At 48.3% G+C, this 20,843-nt stretch overlaps 1 protein-coding gene across 7 annotated transcripts in view; it reads right to left on the reverse strand.

Annotated features, from left to right (window-relative positions):
- ABLIM3 (actin binding LIM protein family member 3) overlaps positions 1-12,878 on the reverse strand; it is a 114,568-nt gene extending 101,690 nt beyond the window's left edge. For 2 of the 7 annotated variants that reach the window (XM_045026712.1, XM_045026714.1), the window contains exon 1: positions 12,121-12,525. In XM_045026712.1, the coding sequence (XP_044882647.1) occupies positions 12,121-12,133 (13 nt within the window). In that variant the 5' untranslated portion in view covers positions 12,134-12,525. Of the gene's footprint in view, positions 1-12,120; positions 12,544-12,682 lie in introns of those variants that run through there. The other 5 variants (XM_045026716.1, XM_045026715.1, XM_045026711.1 and 2 more) reach the window with 4 other exon arrangements.
- Positions 12,879-20,843: the final 7,965 nt, after the last annotated feature.

The raw sequence follows: 20,843 nt of genomic DNA on the forward strand, positions 1-20,843 counted from the left end.
GTCCCAGTAAATCCTTTGGTCAGCCACTTGCTAGTCTTTGGGGCGTAACACACAAGTGCGCCCATGCTGCAGAGACATTCTATCAGGCTTCAGTGAGAAGATATGTTGCATTTGTTATGCCTACACATCCATAATTTATGCAATGGTCTGTATTGCCACAGGGTCACAACTCAAGGGGTGGACAAGGAGGTTGTCATACTACATTGAACAAACTCCTATCTCCTCCACGAACAGAGCAAAGACCTCCAGAAGCTCCTGCCAATAAGATGGCGAGGCCCTGTTTTTTTAAAACTGGACCACTAGTCTAGGGACACCATCTGTGGGAGGACCAGAACTTTAGGAAGGTCTGAGTTCAAGGATGCTGGGTGCTGTATTAAGACTGAGCGAAGATGGCACAATGCACATAATGAAAGAGAAGAAAGTAAGAGTCAGATTTCTTGGGATGAAGCATGGATTCTGAACGTCATTGAGAGGAATGAGTATTATTATGTTGCTAAAGCCGACCAAAACAAACTGGAGACAGACCGTGAAGGCATCTCGCCAGCTTCATAGAAATCACCACTCTCTGTTTCTCACTCTTTCCTCAAATCTATTATTCCAAAGTGAACTGCCCATCTTCCCAATAATAAAGCTACTCAATGACTGACCAGGACAACTGAAGTGCATGACAAAGCAACCTCTGTGCCTGGATTACACGGGCCCCTCCCTATAATAGCCTTCTAGGCCATTGATTGGTTAAAGCTAGTGGAACGTTGATAAATCTTTGTTACGGTGACAGAAGGCTCCCTGTTGCAATCCATTGGTCTCCCTTTGCTAGCTATATGTGTGCAAGCTCTCCTAGCCACAGGAAGGATGCCTCAACTGTTGCTGGGTGGGATTACACCATGCATAACCTGATAGGCGTCCTGCCGTGCGCTAATGTGATGACACAGTGTCACGGTCAGGCAGGAGTTCTTTTCCAGCCTATCACATTATCAAAAGTTGGGCATGTCTGGAAACCAGCTCAGTTCTAGAAGAGCCCCAACCAGATCACGTCACTTTCACAGGACACTTTGGTGACCTGAATATTTATAGCACGTAACTAAAAAGAACTCGTATCACCTTGCCCTACCTTCATCATTCTCTAAGGACGCCAAGGCTGATAGCTAGTAATGAAATATGAAAGGACAACCCAACACTCCCTCCTGCTCCCAAGGCGTGGAGATACTAGAAAGAGAGAAGGGGGAGCAGTCTGGAATTCTATGGGTGTTGTCATATTGATAGAGACTGAAGAGGGGAGAGAGGCCAAATAGAATCCATGGGAGGAGACACTAAGGAAGGCTGCGCTCTTTCCCACTCGAGGGGCTGCTTTGATACTAGGAGAGAGAAAATGTAGAGCAGACAACAGCTGCCATGACGGGAGGGAAGAGATTACACCCTTACCTGGAGCACTGCCTGGCAGGGAGTTCCTGTGGCAGAAGCAGTGTTGAGAACACTTGGAGTCTTAATTTTTTTTTTTTTTTTTAAAACAGTGAGGGTGATTAGCTATTGGAACAAACTAGAAATAGAAGTGGTGGATTCCCATCTCCTGATGTCTTCAAATCAAGACAGGATGCTCTTTGCCAACTGCAATGCAGGGGTCACAGTTCTATGGCCTGTGTTATGCAGGAAGTTAGGCTAAATGATCAAATGGTCCCATCTGTCCTTCAACTCTGTAAATCTATGAGCTCAGTGATCCTTCCATGAAAGAGCTGCAGTGTGAGGGTCCAAGCCCCAGACAGGAGACCTCCTCTCCAACTAAACTACACAGCTGGTCTATCCCCCTGGACATGCTCTGAGTGCAGGAGGCTTTGGGATGACAAATGCTTCCTGGTCTGTATGAGGTTGCTGCTGGCTCTTCCAGCCATCTTCTCACTGCACCTGGCAGAAAGATCCAAGCCCCCGCAACAGCAGCGGGGAGCAGGCGCAGGACAGACACGGTCGTCTGCTTTTGGCAAAGGAGAGGATTAATTGGTCAGAGACTCACCTAGGGGAGAGGGTGGGAACTGGCTACACAGAGAAGCCCAGCTCTAGAGAATACCAAATAACAGTATGTCACTAAAGCTCTGTCACATCACCCAGTGGCTCAACGGAGGCTCAGCAGCTGCTACAGAACAGCTCAGTCTGGCAGCATAATTCTTCCGCAGGATCCCCACCTGACCACAGCGCCCTGGAGGAGACCAGTGCGTCAGACGTTGCCTTCTAACAGGCTTTACCCGGGGGCTCTGACGGACAGGGGCGTACTCCGAGGGTCTGGGAAGAACGGACATGGGCAATTGGTGGTTCTTTTTGGCCAATAGTAAATTCGCTGAAAAAGGCATTTTGATGTATGGGGGCGGAGAGGGAGTGTCAGCTGAAACACAAAATCTCCAAAACGTCAAAGGGAACCAATACAAAAAGGTCAAACCAGAAAGACCTTTCCTCAAGGAAAGGGTGACTCGATTTGCCGTTTCATTTCACAGTGTTGTTTCGAGTCGACATTCAAAACATTTCGTTCCAACTCAAAGCGACAGTTTTTCTTTTGTTTCGGCAAGAAACTGCAACTGTGTTTTTTCACCCGATTTTTTTGGTTTAGGCTTTTTTTCCCCCAGCACTCGGTTAAAAGGGGGTGTCCGAGCTCCATCAGTGAAATAGGCTGAAGGATGGCGCCTGCAGGTGACTCGCCATTTAACATCTCTCTCTCTGGAAGCCCAGCAGCTATACACTACCACGAGGCCTCTGCTTGAGCCAGCCCATCTCACCTCTCCCCACACTCACCTCATCATTCCTTGGTTAGATTCTGAATAGTGCATGGCAACGACAATCTGTTTACTACTTCATGGCCCACCACAGAGACAAGAAAAAACTACTAGCCCTTCAGAAAAATTCCATGGTTAGCCATAGCGATGGCTACTGAGGCTGGGGGATTATTATGGTGGGGGAAGTACATTCTGTCATTTCGAATGGCACAGAATAGGCTGGGGCGCTGAGAACAGATGAGTGGATCATGATCCACCCAACTGTTTGGAAGGCAGAGTTCCAGTCACATGGGGAAAGGGGAAATGAAATCTCCTCCTTAGCAAACTCGCCCTCCCCACCCTACTCTTTGCTCTAGACGGCTGACAAAGCCTGCATTGCAATGCTCCTCTCGCAATCAGAGTTGGACAAGAGCCTCCTAACTGACAGGTGACTGGCCAGAGACAAGTGTCATGTGCCCCTTCCCATCCTCCTCTTGCCCTCCTGGTTGAAAGTGTCAGTATGGGAAAGTCCTTGACCAGGGCTTGAAACTCAATCCCACTCCTCCTCCCATCCTGCCCCCTCCCCTCTTCTCAGAATCCATAGTTCACTGCAGACAGCTGCATCCAGGAGATTCCAGCAATGAAAACTGACATGTGCCAACAAGTGCCTCTGAACAAGGAGAAGAAGCCACCAACCCCAATTGGTTCCTAAACCTCTTTAAACATCCTCCCAGCCCTGAAGTCTGTCCTGAGACCTAGATCAAAATGGCCAACAGGTTTCCTAGTCCTACATCATGCAGCCGAAGTGAAAGAGGAGTCAGAAGAACTGCAAACGCACATGGTGGGAATGCTACATAGGGCACAGCTAACGTGCCTTTCCTAGTCAGGGATTCTGCCAGCATGTTTATAATAGTGCATTCTTTGGGACCGAGGCCAGAGGACCATACTCTTTGGAAAAGCTTGTCCTGGATCTTGTCTGGTGTAAGCTCTTCATGGCAGGATGTCTGTGTGTGTGTGTGTATATAAAAATTAGATAAAAGGATTTTCTCCAATGATAATGGACCAAATTAAAGCTCTTTCTCAGGCAATTCTCCCACTTGCCTAAGTAAAGAACAGGATGTAGCACTTCATGGAGCCCCATTTCTTGTCCTGGGCTGAGCTATTAGCAGGGAACCACAAAACTCTATAGGGTGATTAAAAAACCTTCACAGCATCCAATTCCCTATTTCTTCTTAGAGTCAGTACTGCAGAATCCTATTCATTTAATCCCTATTATCTCTGGTGGGCCTTCTCCAGAAGAGCCTGGCTTCGTTTCTGTAGGACTCTTCTATAAGGGCCCATATTCAGTTCCACTGTGGGACTTTTCCCTATGAGCCCATGGGACGCCCCGTCCCATTCTCTCCAACCAAAGCAGGAGAAGGGTAAAACAGGGATAACAGAAGAATGAGGGTAGTTCAGGGCTCAGAGGGGAGCCAGGGTGGGTGGAGGAGAGGGAAAGGACACACCATATAAAGCAACAGCTACAGTTAGCGCTTGTTCGTTTCCAATCATGTGCCCTGGCCTCTTCTTGTCACTTTCCAACCCATGACAAATGGCAGGGTGGTTGATATTGATGAAGCTTTTAAGTGAGCAAGACTAGACAGGGAAAATGCCTGTATGAACTATACCCTGTCAAACACCCGAAACACCAGCAAGTGTAATGGCCCCCAGTGCCTGAGCTCCCAGAGAAATTTGATTAGTTCTGTACTGTTATTCTTCAGACAGCTCTTCTCCAGAGAGCAATGTGCAGCCAGTGGGGCTGTGTATCACCGCACTTACAAGCTTTCCAAAACTTCCAGAGATTTATGGTGCAACGGTGAATACAAAAGGCAGAGAGGGTGGAAGCAGACAGGCTGGCTTTTGTTCACCATGTTATCATCATTGTAAGAAGCAAAGATCACCTCCCTTGCTGCAGCATCCTCCGCCCTGGCCATGCCTTCAATTTGCCTGGGGGCAGCTCGCACGCTGCCTTGGTGGGAATGGATTAGCAGCAGCAGCCAGAATTCCAGCAGGACGCTGCCTCCTGTGGGGCTGGCAAGGTCACTCTCTGCACCTGTTCATGAAGCAACCCCCCCGCCCCCCGGCCATCTTGCCTTGTTCGCTGCCTTGCCAGCAGCACTCTCCCCCTCTCTTGTGAGGTGCTGATTTAGTTAGTCTAAAAATATCTAATTAGATGTTCCAAGCACTTCATTAGGGGGTCCGTCATGATAGGACTGCAGGCTCTAGCAGGAACTTGGTGGGCTTGTTTCCATTCCCTCGCTGATCGCAGAGAGAAATGGCAGGCACCACGCTGCCTACCCATTGATAAGAGGACAGTCTATCATTAGCCCAGCCTGCTGGCATCACAAATAGAATTATCTGGCTAAACTCATCTCAGCTCTATCATTAGCAAACTTGCTATTTATTTTGCGAGAGCCTGTTGGGCACTCAGAATAATTCAGTTGCTGCAATTGACTTTACTGCCTGCTTTTCATGGGCCTTCCTTCAAGGCTGGTTAAGATGTCTTATGTTTTCCCTCCGAGACGCATCCCACCATGCCAGACAGCTTGGAAGGAAGCTTGAGAAGAGCGGTGAAACCTCACGGGATGGAAGTTTGCACATAACCATGAGGGTAGACAGTAGCTGACTGGGATCAACATCCCCTGGGCTGGCACCATGTGCAAAAAGACACCTCTTTTGGAATGTGCACAAGCAGGAGCTAGAGGACTACTTGTTGCCAGGGAGACTGTGAGAAAGGAGGCTAGGTTGCATCTTAACTAATGGGAGATACAAGTGAGTGGACACTCCTGTGACACTACAGACTATGTCTACATTTGAGCTTGGAGGTGCGATCCCCAGCTCACATGGATGTACCCGTGCTAGCTCTGCTCAAACTAGCGCCCAAAGATAGTAGTGTGGCCAGGTAGCACAGGCATCTCTCTCCCCCCCCCCCTTACACACTCAGGCAGCCTAAGATGCAACCTTGCACTGCCGCACCTCCCTTGCTATTTGCAGGTGCTAGCTGGAGCAGAGCTAGTGTGGATACAGCCGTGAGAGCTGGGAATCACTCCTCCCTGCCCCAGTTTAGACAGCCCCTAGTTTCAACACCCCCACACCATGGAACTCACTGCTGGAATGTTCTCTGTATGTGTCTGGATGCTAGACACCAGATGTGTCGATCAAAGGTAGTTCCTTACTTCCGGGGCCCTATATAGATCTGCCTCCAGCTCTTCTCTCCTTTCCCATTATTACTGTCACCTCTTGCTGCCTGCAATCCACTCAAGCTGCTCTCCTTGCCCTCTTTGGCAGCTTTCCCCCCCATGCCACCCGTTTCTTGGCATTTCCTCTCTCCTGGTGCATCACTCGATCTCCTGCACATTCGTCTGCCAGGTCAATGGACTTTGAAAGACCTTCCCTTTCCCTATGGCATGTGAGGTTTCCTGAGGTGCTGCCTTGTGTGACAGAACTAAGTCCTCGTGGGTTTGGGGAAGAAGGGGCAGCAATTTGGTTCCTCTGGATTAGCTTGGCTCAGAGGCAGAACCTGGGTGTCAGTGAGGTCCCCAACTCTTAACTCTCTCAGTGTGGCTGGCTGAGGCAAAAGGAGGTTGAAGGATTTGCTCAAGGTCATGCTGTGAGTCAGTGGCTCAGCTGGCATAGATCCTCCTTGATCTTTGCTCTGACCCCTAAACCACACAGGATCCTGTATTTGATGCGATCCAGGTTCAGAGACAAGCTGGGTTCAATACGCACTAATGGATGTTAGCTTGGGTTTAATCTCCCGTAGGAGGATTTTCACTTGGGTCTTTGTTCAAAATAGAGACAGGCCACAATGGTGCTTTGTCATGAATTAACTACTCAAGTCAGAGCTGCCACAAGTGGAACAAACACTCATGCTAGGAAGCTGTGGCATGACATTGCAACATGTTCATCTCCATGTCATATGAAGCTGCATTCTCTCACCACCACAGTGCCACCACTTCACCAGGTGGAAATACACTTGAGGCTCAGTAACCAGGGTACAGAGATGGTTGGGGACTGAGCTGTAAACACCTTCACCGCTGTTTAGTTGGGAAGCCCGGAAACACTGAAGGTACGGTTCCCGCTGGTGCTACTGCATTCAACTGCAAGGGTCAAACCCTGGTTCCACTGATGCCAACAACAGAACTCCCAGTGATCTCTTTGGGACCAGGATCTGGTCTCTTGGCCCCAGAGAGCTGGCCTGAAACACAAGCTGTAAAAATTTCAGCTCAAGCGTATTCTGCCTGGAATGGCCAAGATGCTACTGGCTTTGGAAACCAAGCCCACAGCACAGACCTAAGGCACTGAAAGCTGTCTGAGATTGTCAAAGCTGCCAAAGGGATTTAGACACACAGCTGCCATTAATTTCAATGGCAAATAGGTGTCTAAATCCCCTGGATAGTTGAGCAATATTAGACCGTCAGCCAGCAGAAAGAGGAGGCCTTTCCAGCATGGCAGCCCACAGGAGCAGGTGGTTGTCTCCTGCTGACTTCCCTCCACCCACATAGTCCTGGGAGCAAGCATAGACTGTCTGTAGGGTAGGAATGCATTTGTAGCCAGTAACCTGTAGAGATTTTGAAGCTGCACAGAGCAAGCCCTTTTTGGCAACAGTTTGCATTAAGTGATCCAGCTTCAATAGAAGTGCTCAGAGGCATTGATGTTCCTATTTATAACCTATGAAGCCATTTGTAACCAATTAGTGGCGCTGGCTAGAGTAAGAGGTATAAATAGCTGAACAAATGTAAATATTAACACCGCAGTCTTTGATCCAGCCCTCTGAACTTTTACTGTGTGTCCTATGAATCCAGCCCACTTAGGAAAGAACAAAGACCCTTTCCCCATGTTACAGCACTCTCTCTGCCTTCCAGAGTCAGGGCATATTCGTAACTGAGCTCTGGGTCCTTCATATCAGGGCAGCTTTTCCATGCCAGGCTGTTTCCCCTTGGACGTAGGACTGAGGAGGCAGAGAGGGGTGTACAGTGCCTCTAAAAATCAGGTTCTATTTCAAGGCAAAATTGGCATTTCAAAAAGTCTGTGTACAATTACATGTGGTTAGTGTGGACACGCACCCATGTGGCCGAGGTCAGATGTATGGACGGAACATGGAATATCCTGTGCTGAACTTGCTGGAGACCCCCACAATGGCCATGCACAACAGGATGAGTTAGGGAAAGCGCAGCTGTCCTCAGCTCTGAATTTCCTGCCTCTTGTTGGTTTTAGGCAGGATCTTAATGTTATTAGAATGCAGGCTTTAGAAATGAAGGAGGGGGGAGTCGTAGGAAGTCATGGGCCACTTCCTGAGTGGGTGTCAATTGCCATAGTTTCACTAAAGTCAATGGAGCTACTCTGATTTTCACCAGCTTCAGGTTCTGGGCTAGCCCCATGTTTGGGCTGCATGAGTGATCTATTATTTGTATTCTCTGTAGCACCCCGGAGTCTGTCATGGACCAGGCCACACTGTGCTAGGTGCTGTACAAACAGAACAAAGACAGTCCTTCCCCAAACAGCTTCCAATCTAAGTAGAAGACAATAGATAGATACCGACAGACAGGGGAGTACATGGAAACGCGAGACAATATTGGTCAGCATGGTAGGCAGTGATCTCAGCTCACCAGCAGTGTGACCATTGTCAAAAATTTTTTGTAGGCCTCATGGCAAAGGAAAGTTATAAGGATGGTTTTGAAGGAGGACAATGAGTTAGAGAGATCACAGTGTCCTGCCTCAGACAGACCCCATTTGGCTCCTGATCCTGTTCTGACTCCCTAGGCTAGGGGTGCCGCTGCACTGCCCTGTGCAAGACTTGGGTTCCACTCCCTCACACTGCTCTGGGAGTGACCCAGCTCTGACTCCAAATCCTGGCTCTTCCCTTCAGGCCAACGGGCACTGGAAACACTTTGGGAGTACTTCTACATGGTCAGATCGGATACCCATTTCCCCCACTGGTGCAGGTGCTCGGAGCAGGGTGCCAGGACATGCTTGAACTCAACACTAACACCACTGAGAATACGGAGGCTGGAAAATGAATGCAAAAAGCTGCAGTGTGACAGGAGGCAGCACACTCAACCTCTAGGAAAGACTCCCTTCCCATTACTCATCTCTCCAGCTAACCAGTGGCACCAGGAGTCTCTAAATGGACAGCCTCTCCTGAATGGAGTCCCTTCCAGTTCTCTTGGCCAGAAGAATTGTGGGTCACAAAGAGACAACATCTTAAGGCAAACTATGTCCTGTGGGCCACATCCAGCCCACAGGACCCTCCTGCCCAGCCCCTGAGCTCCTGCCCCGGGAGGCTGGCCCCAGTCCCTCCCTGCTATTCCCCCTCCCCTGCAGCCTCAGCTCGCTCCGCTGCCGGCGCAATACACTGGCTGGTGGGGCTGTGAGCTACAGGGGCAGCGCAGCTGCAGAGCTGGGGCCTGACCCAGTGCTCCGTGCTGCACGCTGGTGTGGCTGGCTCTAGCCGGGCAGCGCGACTGCCTGTCCTGGTGCTCTGTGCGGTGCAGCTGTAACTGCGCCAGCCACTGGTGCGCCAGGCAGCGCAGTAAGGGGACAGGGAGCAGGGGGGGTTGGATAGAGGGCAGGGGAGTTCAGGGTGGTGGTCAGTGGGTGGGGGTGTGAATGGGGGCAGGGGTCCCCAGGGGGCAGTCAGGAAGGAGAGTGGGGGTTGGATGGGGTTCTGGGGGCAGTCAGGGACAGGGAGAAGGGGTGGTTGGATGGGGCAGGTGTCTCAGGGGAGGGGTAGTCAGGAATGAGAGGAGGGGTTGGATGAGGCGGTGAGGTGTGGGCAGGGATTCTGGGGGGCGGTTAGGGGACGGGGGTTGGATGAGGCAGGAGTCCCGCCTCAATCAGGGGGCGAGAAGCAGGAGGGATAGGATAGGGGGCAGGGCAGGGCCGGGCCATGTCTGGCTCTTTGAGGAGGCAGCACCTCCGCTAACCAGCCCTCCATACAATTTTGAAAACCCAATGCAGCCCTCAGGCCAAAAAAAAGTTTGCCCGCCCTGGTCTTAAGGACTAAGCTGAGAAGGGAGGGAAGACACCAGGGCCAGGTTCCTGTTTCTCCCCTGCAGGATTGTGGAATTTGATAGACTCTCAGGCAACGGGCAGTATCCACATGGCTGGGTTATGCAGTAGCCTAAGGAGCGGTATTGTTTGCTGTAGTACTGCATGCCTGGGAGGGGAGTATTTGACACCCCCAGAGCATAGACAGGAAGCATTTACCAAGGGGAATGTCCCTTCTTTTCTGCCCTCTCCTCACACCTATTAAACTAATAGATTTAGTGGAACATGAGGAGTTGTCTTCTTCCCCACACATCCCTGTAACTTCCAGCCCTGTACCCACCCCAATAATGGACTTGTGGGCACACAGGCCTTTTAGGCCATAAACTAGTTGTGAGGTTCATAGCAGACTGCAGGCTCTTTGGGGAAAGAGATGGTCTCTTCCTATGGGTTCAGCGCCAGGCACAGCACAGTAGGGGCCTGATCCTGGTGGGGACCTCTCAGTGCTACCATAAGAAGCAGCAGCACTGTGGCAACGGATGCCCTAAATAAATAGCCATGTAGAACTCTTTTGTGCCCAGTTCAGGGGCTCAGAATCCTTTGGTGAGGACAGAAATGAATTACATTTCCAAACTTTCATTAACCATAATAATGATATCACATTAATAGCCACAGAATACCACCACCACATAAGCCCCTTTCAGCCAATGATCACAAAGCACTTTACAAAGAGCATCATTATCCCAGATTCATCCTGCAAATGGGGAAACTGAGGCACGGCAAGGTGATGTGCCCAAGGTCACACAGAAGGTCAGTGGCAGAATCAGGAAAACTCCTGGTCCCTGCTCTAGTCACTTGATCATGCTGCCTCTCATATGGCACATTTCTCTCACCAGTCGCCAAGGGGCAAATTCTGCTATTTGGGTTTGACTGGCCCCTCTGCACACGTGGGAGCTTAGTGGCGCAATTGGATCTTTAAGAAATGCTGGTTCCACAAACAGTGATTATCAGCACCCAAGCTGGTGGCTAAAAGCTGGAAGCAAATAATCAGGAGGAATTATTATGCATTTGTCAACAATCTTTTCAGGGCAAAATCCCTTCCCAGTCTCTCCTGCCTGAATCCAGCCCTTTTGTGTTCTCAGCTGATCACCCTAATCCCTGAAATCCAGCAAGCAAAGAAGTACAATCCCCATCACTCCAGGACATTTATTCACCAGCCCTGGAGTTTATCAAGTAGCAAGACACAGAGGGTGCGTACATCCACTCGGTGTTGGAGGAAGGATTTGATCCCTATTGTCTCCTCTGTGAGCATCCCCCATGACATGTAGGCAGCCTGTGTTCCAGGTGTGGCTCCCGCAGAGGGAGCCTGGAAAGTTTACTTGTCTATGACACAATCCAACAAATCTGGGATCACCTGTTCTGTCGGCTGGAGCTTGCCAAGGAATTTTTCCTCGCACTTTGCCTTGGAGCTACTCCACTCCCTGGTATTGAGAAACCCAGGACGGGCAGGCCCAGGACTGTGATGGAGCATACAAGTCATTGAACTGCTGTTCTCTGTCAGTGGGAGTTCAGTTCTTCATGCACATAACCTTTAGAACTAAAAAAATCAACCGGGGGGGGGGGGGGAGACCAACCCTCAGATGATATTTTGCATTGATTGATTTGGGTACTGGCTAGCTTGGGTGCCTTTATTAAGGGTCTTGGCCAAAGTTCTGCTAACAAGCTAGATAATAAACAATAAAAGAGAAGAGAAAATAGATAACTTGCAAGGACCAATTAGTCCCTCAAGACTCTGAAATCTAAGTTGCAAAATAGGAGCCATCCAGGCGAGCAGTATGTGCCTGTAGTGATCTCATGCAGCACATTAGCTAGCTGTGCTCTGCTTATTTAGCAATTCATACGTAGCATGTGTCTGTGTCTCACACACATACAATAGATACCCACTAACCTGGATAAGGGAGGGGACATCATTCCTGGATCTCTCTTCATTCTGATCAAACTCTGCCCACCTATTAGATCCATGTCTATTTATACATAGGTGGTGGCACAAGCAAGTCTATTGCACATCAGTGTGCGTGTGACTGCACAGATCTTTCAAACCATGTTGCATATAGACAATATATTCCATGCACTGCTGTCCAAAAAGTCTTTAAAGGAGGTGGACATGGGGCTTGAGCACATTAGTCATAACAAAGAAAGCCTAAGAAAATCATTCCTTCTCTTGCAGGCCATCAAAAAGGAAGAAAAAAACCCACTGGGATAGCCCACCCTGATGTGACATTTTCCTTCCTATTTCTCTCAGCCAAACCCTATGCAAAATAAGCCCCTGTTCCCATAGCAAAGGAAGAACTGTACTTACTGCTAGTGCTCATGCTGCTGATCCTGCTCGGTCCTTCTCATTCAACAAAGCTGCTCTTTCAATCCTCTCTTTTTTATGGGAATGGGGTTTTCCTTTTCTTCCTAGGAGAAATCTTTCCGTGCGATTGCCATCTAATTCATGCCAAGGTGTCTCCTGCGTCCCACGCTATTCTCTCCCCAGGCTCCTGCCTTTGCTCTTAATTTTGAGCAGGCAGATACTAAAGTCAGGGGTGGGGACAAAAAGAAGCAGGGAACCTGAGAATAAACCAGGGCAGGGTGTTCCTCCGTCTCTCTCCCCTCCCAGCAACAGATCCGCCGTGTGAAGCAGCGCACAGAGGCAGCTGACTGACTCCTGCTCAGGGCTGACTTCTCTGGAGGGTGCTGTCATGCAATGCAGACCAATTCCAGCGAAAGCGCTTCTTATAGCTCCAGGGGGGTGTGGACCACAGAAGGGGGAGGAGGACCCGCACAGAGCTTGCTCATCAGAAGAAGCTGCTCGCCCCCCACCCCAGTTATCATATAGCTATTGAATCTATCCGAGGGGAGCCCCACCTAGCGCTCACCTCCTCCCAGGCAAGTTTGTCAGCAGAAGCCTCTTTCCAGTGCAGCTGGAGGAGTTGCATTCAGGCAGGGCTGGGGCTGGGGCTGAAAATTGTGATGAAAAGGAAGAGGAGAGAGAGAGAGGAAATTAGCCACATTGGGCAGGGTTTGCTTGGCTTGATCCTGCTGGTGGCAAAGGGGCTGTTCGGGCTGCCCTCTGCTGGCTGAAACGCGCCGGTGCTGGTTGCATGCAATGCATCGGGTTTGCAAAGTGAAGGAAGCAGGCAAGCAAGCAGGTGTATCCATTTGCAATTTTGCAAATTCCTCCCCCTCACTCATCCGATGTGTTCTCCAACTTTCACCTTTCCCTATCGTCACGGTCCCATCATATTTATAGCCGGGGGGAGGGTGACTGACTGGGAGGCCCTCAAAGTTTCTTCTTCAGTAGGTTTAGCAGACTAGGATTTGTATTTGTTTATAATTTCCATGGAGAATATCTGTGTTTATTTTTAAGCATTTTTTCCCATTTTGATTGATTTAAATTGTCACCGTTGTGCAGACTGATGGGTTTTAGGCATTTTTTAAATTTTGCTCGATTTAATTTTTCACAGTGTGGGAAATTATGGGGAGTCAGACATGGATTATTTAATAACAGGAGACGATTTCAAACGTTCAAGCTTTATAATTGTTAAAACACAAATTGTCAACACCACATGTCAAGCTATACAATGTAAGTGTCCTTAAATCAGACTCTAAGTTTTCAAGCAGCATTTTTCTTACTTTGCCAATTATAATTGCTCGAAATATTTTTTCCTGGGTTTGTGTGTGTAGGGTGAAATCGATCTTTACTGACATTTACTGAAAAAATCGAATCCTACCAAGCCTAATCGTAAGTGGCCAAAGGAGTCACTATTGGCCCTCTCCATCAGAATGTGAGCATCCGACCTTTAGCTCCTGTATCTCCCACTTGTCATTCCATAGGAAGGAGGCTCCTCCATTTTGACAGCTATAAAAACACCTGGTATTATCCCCCTTGTGCCATAGTAAGTGATCCATCCCAGAAATGCTGCTTAGTGAACGGTGGCTATAGAAAATACTATTTTATGCTAAAAAAAAAAGCCTCTCTTGTGTTAAGATTCTCACTAAGAGTTTTCTAGTGTCCTGGTCCCTCTGGCTTCAGTGGAAGGTTTGCTGGATTAAGGACCTCAGGATTTGACCTTTAGTTGCAGGTCTTTTTCCCGACGCCGTGTCCCACATTTGGGAATCAGGAGCTCTGCTGACTTCAGTACATCAGGGAATGATTTGGAAGAGGGCTCTAGGGGAACTGGAGGAATGCGTATATCACACCTGGCTGTCCAGATGGAAAAATGCTCTTCCCTGGGAATCAGTGAGGAGCTGTCTTTGCAGGCATCAGATCAGGATTCCGGAAAGGACTTCAAAGTCATTCACTCTTTGTTTTGTTAGTAACTCTGTACCTACCGAAATAAAGCATCACCCACCGGAGCTGCTCATGGGGTTCAGTCAGCTACAGTTTAGGAACTGAGACTTGCTGTGTGGCAGTCCCACCTGAAGAGACTCTGAGTAGCTCAGACAGGGTTCAAAGAAGCAAGCAATGATCTCATGTCTAACGAAAGGGGTTTCTTTATGCAGCATGACAAGCTTTGCATCTTTCCCAGCTCCTTTGGCTGCACTGCCTGCCACACAGGCAGGGCCATTTTTCTGTTTGATTTGAGGAAGCAGATGTTTCTGGTGACGTGTAGTGGGTCGTGTGAATTACATGTGCACCTTTGGTTGTACTGCAAACCAACTGATGAAATCCTCTATGTGTCTATTTCATTTGTGTATCATAGGAGCAGTCTGCTCATTTCCATAGGGGGGTGGGGAGGTTCAGGACACTGGAACTGAAGTTGGAAATTGATGTAGGAGAGAGGGGATTAATTTAAAACAAGAAAGCAATGTAGTTAGTAAGTCAGGAGTCTATCATCACTCTGCTCACTTTGCCTATATGTTGTATACCTGTCCCCTGTCCTTTGTCAGTCTTTGAACTTGTAGTAATGCCTGTAGTTAACATTTCCTTTATAAGAGTCTGTTTTCAGTTGCTTATGACTTTGCCAAATGAGGTTGAAATTTTCAGTGCCAGGTGTCTGGCTTGGACTGATTTTTTGAGGAGATGGGAGGGAGGAGTTTCAGCAAAAATGGCTCACCTGTTTATGAGAATGAGGTTAGGGGAAAATACATTGCTTGAAACTTGGCAAGCGAGTCACCCTTGGGCCAGAGAAGTGTGTATTGCTGTCCTTATGAAAATCCACCATGATATGTCTGAGTGACATGCCTCTGAAAATCACTATTTGCACATGCATATTTAGAGGTTTATTAGAGACTGGCAACTAAATTCTCCCAATGTTCCATCTGTACTGAGCATGCTCCACCTGGGTGGAGGGGCTGAGTAGGACGTTTCCTGCAATTTCTTCTCCCACCAACTGGAGGCTGTTGTGTCAGATAGGGGACACTGTCTCTCTTGTGCTCTCAATGGAACCAGGAAAAGGAGGATATAATAGAATATATAACACTGTTATAGGTTTAGCCAGTAGGTGGTACCCTATGTAACATACCTTGACCTTGCAACAGCCATTCCTGGCAATGCAATGACAGTGAGCATATCTGGTGTGTCTCTCTGGGAAGGCAGCTCGGTAGCCAGTCCATATTGAGTACAGAAGCCTGCCCTGCTAGTAGCAGTCCTGCAACCTGTACAAGGGGTACATGACAGAGGAAGCGGGCAGCCTGAATCAAATGTAGAGGGAGGGGCAAGGGTGGGTGGAATAGGAGCAGTCTGGATAGGAACGGGGCACGATAGTCCATAACCACTCAAGAGCACTGCTTTCCACAACCTGGAATAGAGTCGAGGTTTCCCAAGTCCCAACTTTCCTCTGCTAACAGCAAAGATTTGGGAAACCCATTAGCAAAAGGGGTGTCTTATCTCACTCTAGTGACTGGTCCATATAGAGGATAACTGCTACCACTGACTCCCTTAGCTCAAGTGGTAGATGTCTGTGCTCTGGAGCTAAAGGTCCTGCTGCTGATGACCTAAGAGGAGCATCAATATAATTCCACATAATGGAATTGCTGTTTTTTCAGTTTGCTTTTTTTAAATATTGAGTTTTTTATCTGTAATTTCCTATATTAAAGGAACCTTACAGTTGCAAAGCCAAGCACTGAAACAGTAGGAAATCCCAGGAATTAGATTGCCTGTGCCACCTTAATATGGCTCCCTTGTGCCTAAGCATTATGGTACAATGTTTAATTACACGATAAAACACGTTTTTTTCCCCACAAGACTCCCGCCTCACTCAGTGCACAGCATGGATGGTGCTAAGAGATGAATCGGGGTTGTGTAGTCAATGAAGCTGGCTGTCCTGGCTTCATTTGGTGCAGAAGTTGGAAGGTTTGTAGTGAACGAGGCAGAGGACCGCAGGAAAGGACAGGGCGGTCTTGCGGTTTAGGCTGTTGAATATGCCCCGGAGAACTGAATTCTACCCCTGCCTCTGCCACAGAGGTCCGGCTTGATGCTGGGCAAGTCTTTTAAACCCAACTTCTCACAAGTGGCTGCTGCTTGTGTTCCTCACTTTCTTGGTGCCTGACTTGAGACCCTGTGGTCTGATGTACAGCAGTCCTGAGCAATCAGATGTAAGTGAAGTAAATGTGAGCTGTGCTCTGGACATGCAATGTGCTATGAAAATACTACATACTCCGAGGCTCTAGATGTCTCAGGTTGGACTCCCAAAACTACTAGACACTTAATAAATGTTGGCCTTAATCTTTCTTTTCCTCAGTTCCCTACCTGTGAAATGGGGATAATAGCACCGCCTCATCTTACAGAGTTGCTGTGAAGATAAATCCATTCATGTCTGTAAAGCACCCAGATCCTATAGTGCTAATTGCCATAGGAAAGCCAGGGAGGAAATTAATAACCAAGTATTCAGTGCAGTATTTGTTGGTATGCAGTAAACATGACATTGGGCCACACATTGAATGATGGGGATAAAAAGAAATATTGAATAACTACCCATTCAGTGAGCACCATCCACCTGGTGCACTAAATGAGGCAGGGGCTCTTTGAAACAAATTGTATTTGATCATGTAATGAAAGACTGTATCATAATGTAGACACACCAGAGGGCTGAATGAAGGCTGCACAGGTAGTTTTAATTCTGGCATTTCCTAACGTCTGAATGCTTGACTTGGCAACCTTCACGTCCCTTTTCACATAGCTTTGTTTTGTATATAGCTGTGCTGAGAGAAAGGAGGCAGCTGCCAGAGTGTTTTCCACAAGGGCCCCTCAGCTTTGAAACTGTCTCCCTCACCCCTTCCACACTAGCCCATGTCTATTGCTTTTCAGGATACACTGCAAGGCCCGTTTGTGTTCCCTAGTGGTGTGGGAGTGGGAAGGCTTTGTGTGGGAGATACATGTTTTGCTGCTGCGTTGTCATAGGTTGTTGGGAAGAGGCAAGGGTGCCAGGACAGGAATTTCTTAACAGAAGTGTGTGCAAGTCTAAATACCATCAATCTGAGGCCCTCGGTGACATCTGTGCAGCCCCATTGCCTTCAGTGCAGGAGTGAACTAAATTGCTAAGGAGAAATGTCCTGACCTTTTAGAATTTAATGCAGAAACTCTGGTTGTAAGTCAGTTGGAAAAGGAGTGATGTCCTGATGGTGCTCTCTAATGTAAGTCCAGAGTCACTGCCTTTGAAGTCAATGGAGTATTCAAGGTATAACTGAGATCAGAAACTGGCCCTTGGAGTCCATAGATAAGCTGGCAGTCAGGACAAGGGGAGATAAATGTCTGAGATGCTCTGGTTTAGTGGAGAGGCCAGGAGCATAGGCAGCTAGGGGAGAAGTGGGCAGAACATTCAGTGCTTCAGCCAGCATAAATCCCTACTCCCAACTGCAGCACCCACAAGTTATTTGCCAGCGGTCGGGCTCTGTTCCAGTCTACACAGCCACACGACAGCCCTTCCCGGCATTTCCCAGCGCCGAGAGGAGGAGACACAGAGAGACAGGGGCAGACGTTCCCTGGGCTGTGTGCATTACAATGATAATCAAATGATAGGTTCTTTTCAAGCAAACTCACGTTTTCAGACATTAATCTTAGCACTGTCCAAATGTTTAGGGGGAAAAAAACGACTCAAACTGTCTGGAATGGTTGTGGGCTGGCCGTGCTCCAAGCATCATTGGAGAACAGTTTTGCTCAGCTCTTTATGAGCATCCTGCAACACAGACGATACATATGTGACTAAATGGACAGCGCTCCTGAAGGGATTTGCCTCCATGCACGGAATTCAAATCACAGAAGGAGCTAGAGGGCTTTTGAAATTGACTAGCTGCCTTACCACCCAATAAACATGCCAACATCCCAGCATAAACATTCCCATGAAAGGGTGGAAGTGTTCCCCGAAGAGGAAATCAAAAGAGTGGGCACCAGGACAGCCGGGGAGACCTGCCTTGCCATGTGAGAATTTCTGTCCCTCCACTTCCCCGTATCTAACCTGTGGATAATAATACAGACCCACCCAACAGGGGAATTGGGAGGCTTAATTAGATGGGTGACTTTAATAGGGTTGCCTGCGGGGAAACTGAGAGCACAAAGCCACAAATAATTCACCTCTCAGTGTCCAGTTTTCATCAACCTTTCTGGCAGAGTTAATAGCCTTGCCCTGGACCAATCCCTAGGGTTGCCCACTGCCTGATCAGCATTTCAGAAGGGCCAGGCTGAGAGCTCAGATAAGTCCCTGAGAAAGGAATAAACCTGTTACAGGGACAAATAGCCACTTGTGATGAATAGGGAAAATGGTACAGACAATTAACCATGCTAAAGACTAGGGGCTAAGTCACTCCTGGGGTAACTGCACTGAACCCAAAGGAGGCCCTACAGCTGTTGAACCAAGACCTTTCTGGTGTCTTGCTCCAGATGCTATCTGCTCTGATAGCACAAGCTTCGAGGAGGAGTGTCACTCCCAGAAACAGCAGAATGTCGGGAACTGCTTTGAGGGTAGGACTCCTTAGTAGTTCCATAGGGCTTGACACCATAGGTCAGACACTCTGGGCTTGAGTTTTCACTACTTGTGTGTGTGCGACTTTACACATGCATGTACTTATATGTTCATGGCACCTACACCACACCACAGTCTAGGTGGACAACTTACTGTGCAAAAAATGTGCATGCGCAAAGTTACCCACACTGCCTTGTGAAAGCCAGGCTCTGAAGCAGAACAGTTCTGGGGTCGGCTCGATCGTCTGATGTAAAGCAGCATCAGGGAACTGAAGTCAGTGGGGCTCTGCTGATTTATAGCATCTGAGGTACAGCCTGCTGAAGTATCTGACCTGCTTTCAAGAGTCCTGCTGTGTACCAGGCCATTAAGGTCCCAGAAGTTGACACTGGTTTTTCGTTTTCCCTTTCAACTTTCCCTGCAGCACCGAGGATTGATTGAAAGAGCAAGCACTCTCCCACCACCCATGAGGTTGGGATCCCAATACGTGATCAATGGATGGTCCTACCAACCATGAGAATTTCTTGTAAAACAACCTCAGAGTTTCCTTCCTTCATGGAGGCTTGTTGGCTCTTCTCCCTCAACTTTCCCAGACCTCCCCCGCCCCAGGGGATAACACAGTAAGAGCAATTTAGCCTTGGCAAACATTTCTTCTGTCTTGTTGCTGGAATGGCTTTATCACAGGTCAGTGTTTTTCCTTCTGTTCCTCACATTGTTTCACTGGGAAACTCAAACTCAAAGTGGTTCCTGCAATTTTGGGGGTGAAATTCAGTTCTGAATGTGAGGAACAACCAGCACTAGCCAAGTGCGAGACTGGCAGGCACTGCACGCAGGGCTGCCCAGAGGGGTGGCAAGTGGGGCAATTTGCCCTAGGCCTCGGGCCCCGCGAGCCCTGACTGAGAATCCCTTCCCCGGCTACTCGCCCGGTGGCGGTCCGGGTCTTTCGGCGGCACTTCGGCGATGGGCCCTTCACTCGCTCCTTCGGCAGCGGGTCCTTCGGTGCTGCTGAAGATGAGGAGCGAGTGAAGGACCCGCCGCAGCTGCCGCCACAGACTTGGAGCGAGTGAAGGACCTGCCGCCGCCGCAGACTCGGAGCGCCGCCCAGTGAGTACAAATGCTGCAGTAGGTGGCACCTTTTTTTTATGTCCGCTCCCCCGCTTTGCCACAGGCCCTCTGAATCCTCTGGGCAGCCCTGACTGCACGCGCTTTCCTTCCCTCCCACCAGCTCTGCCAACCACAGCAGTGGCCTGCCCATCCCCCCCTGCTATTCTAGTCCTTCCTTTTCCTCCTCACTTCCTATACTCCCAGCCAGTGCACCTCTGTCCTGATCTGCAGCCTCCGCTCCTCCTGCTGATCTAGTTCAGGTACTCCCACAGATCTATCAATAACCCTCAATCATGACTCACAACATCCTCTCTTATTCCCAATGTAGGCTTCTTGTGACACTGTTGGATAGTTCTGGGATGTGGACATAATCATATGTAGGCAGAAGGACTAAACTCATTTACTCTTTTGTTTTAAGGGAGGAGTTGAACTCAGGCCTCCAGAGCTGAATGGCCAGTGCAGGAGAATTAAGATAATTGCATTTCAGTTGCAGGACAGAATTATGTAGTCAGCAAAATCAAATTTCCTTCTAGAATTCCAGTAACTGGACTTGAGCAATACAAAGAATACTTTATTCAGCTAATGTTGCCTCTTTTTCTGCCAGAGGAATGACCACAAATGTATGGTGATTGTCAAAATTATTGGTTAGTCAAAAAAATTTCCTTTTCCAGTGGTTTGATATTCTAAATTTGAAATCTGAGCTGTCTCTCTTAGATGTGATTGGTCGTTTAAGTCATGTGGTCTTGTTTTTGCTCCCTGATTGACTGAGCATAACTCTTAACATCACATTTTTTGGTGTTAATATGCACAGAGAAATCAAACCTAATATTTCATTCTTGTTATTATTTGAGCATGAGATTTAAAATTCATTTAACACTATTAAACTTCAACCACATGAAGTTGCAATTTTTTTTGAAAAATTTTAGTCCAAAGATGGACAAAATTGGAAATTTTTGTGAAAACAAGTTTTTTGTCAAAAATTTCCATTTTTTGGATAAGACTGAAAAATTAGGTTTTTTGTTTGTTTTGATTTTAA

This window comes from Mauremys mutica, chromosome 8 (assembly GCF_020497125.1).
Source record: "Mauremys mutica isolate MM-2020 ecotype Southern chromosome 8, ASM2049712v1, whole genome shotgun sequence".
Taxonomy (NCBI): Eukaryota; Metazoa; Chordata; order Testudines; family Geoemydidae; genus Mauremys; species Mauremys mutica.